This window comes from Eptesicus fuscus, chromosome 6 (genome assembly GCF_027574615.1).
Source record: "Eptesicus fuscus isolate TK198812 chromosome 6, DD_ASM_mEF_20220401, whole genome shotgun sequence".
Lineage (NCBI taxonomy): Eukaryota > Metazoa > Chordata > Mammalia > Chiroptera > Vespertilionidae > Eptesicus > Eptesicus fuscus.
The window spans coordinates 102,303,253-102,309,983 of record NC_072478.1 but is presented as its reverse complement, the minus strand read 5'-3'; the positions used below and the strand labels follow the sequence as shown (position 1 = coordinate 102,309,983).

Here is a 6,731-nt window from a genome sequence, read left to right as displayed (position 1 = left end):
ACATACACAAAGATCCTTACTCTGGTGGAAAAGCATTATCTAAACATTTAAAATAGTTAGGTGATTGCTGACTGACCAAGCAATCTTCTGACTAGCATTTGACTTTCCAAAGAATCTCTCTATAAAGACTTCATTTTTCACAGTGAATTGATAAATTTGCATCTTAGTTTTATACACAGCTGTCAGAGAATATGATTAACATGACGATGCCTCAGAGAAATGACTCCCTTCTTGATCTGACAAGTCAAGTTTAAGTTATTAAAGCTCTACAAGGCTTAATATCAACATTAGAAGCCCATTTAAATAACTAATGGGTAGAACAAGTAGAACTGGACATCACCTAACTCTCACAGAGTAACCATCAAATATAAACAGACAGCGCCCAATTCCATAGCCTATGCGACAATGACACAATCCTGCCTACAGCCTAAAAAAGGATCTTCCAAGTTATTCTGGACTTATTTCCGGCCTCTGCACTTGACATACACTTAGCCCTAAATGATGTAACTTCTTTCTATACAGTAATTCCCACACATACATCTATCAACAGGTAAATGCTGAGTAAAAGAAGCCAGACAAGGAGGGGGGTGGGATGGAAATGGGGGGACGAGGACAAATATGTGATACCTTAATCAATAAAGAAATTAAAAAAAAAAAAAAAAGAAGCCAGACAAGAAGAAGAATATGTATTGTATGGTTCTGTAGGAACAGAAGGCTGATCGGTGGTTTCTGGCTGGAGAGGGAGAAAAGGAGGCATTACTTTCAGGGGATGATGGGTATGTTCATAATCTTGATTTCAGAGATGGTTTCACAGGTACATACATATGTCAAAATTCACCCATCTGCACAGTTTAAGTATATGTAGTTTACTACTTGTCAATTATATTTCAAAAAAGCTAAATGAAGGTTTTTGTTCTAGGGGAAAAAAATAGTCCCCTAATAAAAATAAGTAAATCGATGAACCATGAAAATCCCACCTCAATTCAACTTAAAACTCTTTTCAATTACTTCCCTATATCTTTCCTGCTTTCTGGAATTAAGCTTCATGATTACCACTAATAGAAAATGCCTTTATCTTGAAGTTATTCATTTCCCACAAACTCTTTGTTTCTTCCTTCCTTTACTACCTTTTCCTGAAGGCTTATTCTGGAGCCTCTTGTAACTCTTCCTTCTGCAATGAATTGGATAGTATTGTTTTAGTGCTTTCTAGATTACAAAAGTATTTCCACATTTTATTTTTTAAACCAATCCTTAAAGTAGACTCCTGCAAAGTAGTACATATTTTAGCACACCCATTTTACAGAGAAACTGAGGCTGAGAGATCAAATATTGCTCAAGATCAAATACACAGCAAATGATCAATTTTGAGTCAAATACAAAATCCCCTTGGACATGTTGTCTCCTCACCATCCTGCCATCTTGCTGCCCTTTACTTCAGTCATCATCAACTCTATCTGTTCACCATCTTTTTATTTGTCTACAAATGTCTTCCTTTTGGGAATCCAGAAAGATGCTGAAAACAGCCCCAAAACATCAGAAACTGAATTGAATATGTTTCCCACAGATTTCTACTTCAAGTTTCCCTTTGTTTTCTTTCAGTGGCTTCAGAGATCTAGACCAGAATCTAGATTTACAATCTTTTGTTTTTTTAATATATTTTTTGATTTTTTACAGAGAGGAAGAGAGAGGGATAGAGAGTTAGAAACATCGATGAGAGAGAAACATCAATCAGCTGCCTCCTGCACAACCCCCACTGGGGATGTGCCCGCAACCAAGGTACATGCCCTTGACTGGAATCAAACCCGGGACCCTTCAGTCCGCAGGCCAACGCTCTATCAACTGAGCCAAACCGGCTTCAGCTAGATTTACAATCTTGATGTTATCTTTGGCTCTTCATTCTCCTTAGTCCCTCCTGTTTAATTAAGAGTTTGGCCCTGCTTGCCCAAAGGAAAGTCTGGCCTTTGCCCCCAGATTCTGGGAGATAATATGTCATACCTGATAGGAGTGTTTTTGTTCAGAATGGGGGGGAAAGGAGGTACACCATATATTTTAAAATGGGGGCTGACCACACCAGAAAGGCCAACCCATGTTTTAAGGTGGGGAATTTGGATTATACAGTATCAGTTTCCCCAACATATTGAGATCAACCACATGGGCAATGAATCAATCATGACTACATAATGAAGCCCCAAAACTCCAGAACTCAAAACCATGGTGAGCCTCCCTGATTTGCAATACTCAGTGCATAATGCCCCTTGTATATGCTCAGGGAGTACTAGTCTTGAGGACAAAACTTGGTTTTTGGAATTCTCCCAGACTCTGCCCTATGCATCTCTTCTTTCAATCAGTTTTATTGTGTACTTTGCTGGTGATAAACTGCAACCATGAGTAAAATAGCATTCAGTGAATTCTGTGAGTCCTTTTGATAAACTATCAAACCTGAGGGTGGTTCTGGGAAACCCCCAAACACACTGTTGGTGTCAGAACTGTGCCCTCAAACCTCGAAGCCTGGCTAATTCCAGGTACATCCCTAATTTGTCCTAAAGTCCTACCATTTCTTTTAAAATAAAGACCAGACTGAACACGTCTATCTGATATTCATTGATAGGAGAGCAATAAAACAGTATTTTCTAACTGTGGCAACCAGTGCCCTGCATTCTTCATTGGCTTCTTTGGGAATAAGAGCAGAAGCTTTGGAATCTGCCACTTACTTACTAAGTGACCTCAAGCAAAGTATTTAACCTTTCTAATCCTCATTTTTGAACTTTAAAAATATTATTTTGAAATATCCACCTTACAAAATAATTGTCAAGATTAAGATAGAAAAAAAGAGAGAAAGCATAATCTGGTGTCTGGCACACAGCAGATCCACAGTAAATTGTAAATAATCTCTAGTTACTGATAATTAAAAACACCATATTGGTCTTTTGTCTATAGTTTCTCCAATTCAAGTCCATCCTGCCAGGATAATCATTCCTAAACCCTTGTTTCATCATATCATCATCATGTTCAAATATAATAGTTCACAATCACATCTAAAACAAATCTGATAGCCTGGCTGGGTATTAAAAAGCATGACTACAGTCCCTGGTTCTGGAACAATCCTGAGAGAAAAAAAAATTTTTTTTGACCAACTAGGTCCTCTAAATGTCCCGATGTTAGCTCTTGATTCTCATCAAGGTCCCTATATTCTATGAACTGAGCCTACATTTTACTTGTTCCCAGCTCAAACCTCCTCACTCTGCCCCTGATGGACTATCTCCTCTCAGATAGAGCACCCTAACTCACAGCTTCCTAACCAGAATGCATGTACCTTAAATGGGTTATCAGTATGCCTGATATTGATCTCAACTGCCCTCTCAGCAGCCAGGCTTCTTTCTGGCTGTGGGCAATTTATGTCAATGAGCTACACCATTACCATTTTTTATGTCTGTCATTATGTGAAAAAGACTGTGGAGCAGTGCCCTAACCTCACCTTACACAAATCTACTTCTTTACTCATCACCTTAACAGCATAATGTTTGACTGGCTAAGATATGGATATGAAAGAACATGGGATTATGAGATATGAGGTTTACTCTAACCCTAGAGCCTTGGGTAAGTCACAGTTGTTTTAAGGCCCAGTGTCTTCAGGAATAAAATACATACATATATGCACACGTCTCAAGTTAGTTGTGGGGCTCAAAATCTACAATGAACATATAAGCTAGGCACTGGTTATCATTATGAATTCATGCTCCTTGAGTTAACTGGACAAAAATACAATCCTATAGACCAGGAAGAATTCAAACAGATAAGTTTTGGAGCTCATTTCTGGCCCCCCAAACTATCTGATCTTTCATTTGTCCAACTCCACTTTTGAGTTGTCCACAGCTGCTGTGAAATACAGTGCTAGAAAACAACATGGGCAGTTCTGGCGTTAGCAGCTAAAGTTCAAACCTTCTACCTAAGCAGGAAGCAGTCTTCCAGGACTGAGGGACCTACTGTCATGCATCATCCTCTTTCCAAGTCTGAAAATGTTCCCAACTTCCACCACAGTTTTTAATTAACCTCCAGAGTTACATCTGAATGATGAACATCTGATTACCTATTTGCAATCCCTAAGTCCTCCCGGTGAGATTCTTCCTGTGAAAATGTCCCAGGGGGCATGTTTATAAAATGATAATAAATAACATTATTTTGACCTTGAGACCCTCAAAATGGCAATGAGTCAAAAGGCAATGTGTGGGGCTCACCACCACCTAATCCATAACACCCCGGAGCTGCCAATTACCTGGCATGAGGGTGGCTGGTTGGAAAGAAAAGATCCTTTGGAGAAAGAAAGAAGGAATGCGTCAGTGTGGCCACAGGGACTTCAGAGAAGTCTACAAAAAGTAGGTGACACTTAGACACACTGTCACCATATCAAGAAATTGCCTACCCCTCCCAAGTCATCTCCCCACATCCACAGCCTCCTCCGCTCCCCTCCTTTTGTATGAACCCTGTGCTCCAGCACGAGGGAACTTCCTGCAGTGTGCCACGTGCTTCCACCATCCTTTGCCTTGGCTCACACTGGCCTTTTGCCTCTACACCCTTCCCTTCCTCTTCACATGGCCAACGCTTACAATCCTTTCAAGACCTACTAGTCCTGCCGGGGTGGCTCAGTGGTTGAGTTGAGCATCACCTATGAACCAGGAGGTCATGGTTCAATTCTGGGCAGGGCACATGCCCAGGTTGCAGGCTCAATCACCGGTGGGGGGCGGGGAGGGGGGGTGGGGAGTGCAGGAGGCAGCCGATCAATGATTCTCTCTCAGCACTGAAGTTTCTATCTCCCCCCCCCCACGCCTCCATTCCTCTCTGAAGTCAATAAAAATATATTTAAAAAAACAACAACACAAAACACCTACGAGACTGCAAGTTCCCTGAGAGTAGATATCATAAAGTTTCGCTAGATCTGTCTGTACCTTCCTTCAGTGCGTAGCACAAAGTAGGAATTCAATACCTAAGTGGACAAACGGAAACTCAAAAGAAGCTCAGAGCATCTCCTGTCCAAGCACAGCAGCTCCGTGCCACGCACTTGGCGGGCTGCCCCCTCCCAGTGTTCCCAGGATTAATTCTATCACATCATTTTCCACCGGCACTGTAATTATCTTGAAATCGAGGAAGGCAGGATGGTAAAATGGTGTCATCCTTTATCCCAGAACTTTGCACGGTGCTTGAGACACGGCTCGGGGGAGGGGGGCTTTCTCACTGTTTGTTGAAGGAACACCTGGATGCACGTGCGCGCGCAGCCGCGAACACGCGAGCCTTCCCCCTGAGCATCCTCAGCATCCCCGCGCCCGCGCCGCCGGGTCCCTCCTCCAATGAGGCTGCTGCGGAGCCTCCTTCGCAACTCCCCGCAGACCCAGCCCGGCCCGCTCGGCCAGTTCAAGTCCAACTGCGGGCGCCGCTCCTCGGCGGACCCAGGGCCCCTCTCCAGCTCCGTCCCAACTGCGTGTGGACGGACGGCGGGGCCGCGGCCGGCAACGCGGCGGGAAGACGGTCCGGCCCGGCCGGGCTCCCACCTGCCTGGACGCCTCCGAAGCCGCCCCTCGCGCGGGTCCTCCGCGTCCGCACGTCCCCGCGGAGCGAGCTCGGAGCCTGGCCTCGGCCCTCCACCCTCCGCCCGCGGGCTCGGGCCGCCCCCTCCTCGGGCCGGGGGTACAGCCCAGGCCACCGGGACGCCGGTCCGCGGCCCCGCGGCCTCTGCCGCCTCCTCGGCCCTCAGTCCCCAGACCCCAGAGTCCCGCCGCGCTCCCGGGGCACCGAGCGGGACCCGCGGCGCAGAGCCACTGACCTGGAAGTGCAGCGCCATCTTCCCGGGAGGCGGCGCCGGCCCGCGGCCCCAGAGCCCGAGGGGAGGGAGCGGAGGCGGGCGCCGCGGAAGCCCCAGCCGCCCGCGGGGTCCCTGCGCCGCTTGCTGGCTGGCTCGCTCTGCGCCTCAGCCGCGCGGCCTCTGCGTTCCCAGCGCTGGAGGGGCGGGGCCTAGCGTGAGGGGGCGGGGCTACGGGGCGGGGCGGGCCGAGGAGGGCGGGGCCTGGGGAGCGGGAATCTCAACTGTCCTCTGCACTCCCTCAACCGCTGTTACCTCCTACCTCTGTCCTTTGGCACAACTACCACACCCCAACTGTCAGCCATGACCCCTGACTTTACATCTCCCACAGATTCTTGACCCCTAACCCCTACAGCACAACTATTGCCCGTGGCATCTGACCTCCGCCTCTCCACAGTTCCGGTGTCCCCTAAACGCCCAGTTCCCATGACACATCAGCCATAACCTTTGACTCCTACATGCTAACTGCTGTCCTTGACCCCTGATGGCCAGAGCACAACTTCCTTTTTTTATTTTTATTTTTTAGCCTTTCTTTTGGTTAAAATTAAACTGACAGTGTCTTCATGGTGTTAAGTTGTAAAATGATAGTTCACCTCTTCTTGGCTATATTTCATTTAACATAAACTTATATTTTAAACCAAATTATTCCGTTGCAATGAGAGTTTATGTGAGCAGAAGTGGGTCGAATTCACTCCTATGATGCACTTCATTTCTCCTTAAAAGTTTGACAGCTCTGGTTGGAATGATTGTACTTTAGTGTGAACAACTCCTGTAAGACTTTTTATACTTCAGGACTAGTGACAAATCTGCTCAGCTTTTATTAACTTGCAAACCTCTTTATTTTACGTACATTTTTTACAGGATAGTTTTGCTGGGTATA

The 6,731-nt window shown here is 45.8% G+C and overlaps 1 protein-coding gene across 1 annotated transcript in view; it reads right to left on the bottom strand.

The window, feature by feature from the left end:
- RANBP17 (RAN binding protein 17) overlaps positions 1 to 5,870 on the bottom strand; it is a 233,284-nt gene extending 227,414 nt beyond the window's left edge. Inside the window, exon 1 of the mRNA XM_008147617.3 lies at positions 5,816 to 5,870. Coding sequence (XP_008145839.1) covers positions 5,816 to 5,833 — 18 coding nt within the window. The 5' untranslated portion in view covers positions 5,834 to 5,870. The remainder of the gene's footprint in view (positions 1 to 5,815) is intronic.
- Between the last annotated feature and the right edge of the window lie 861 nt (positions 5,871 to 6,731).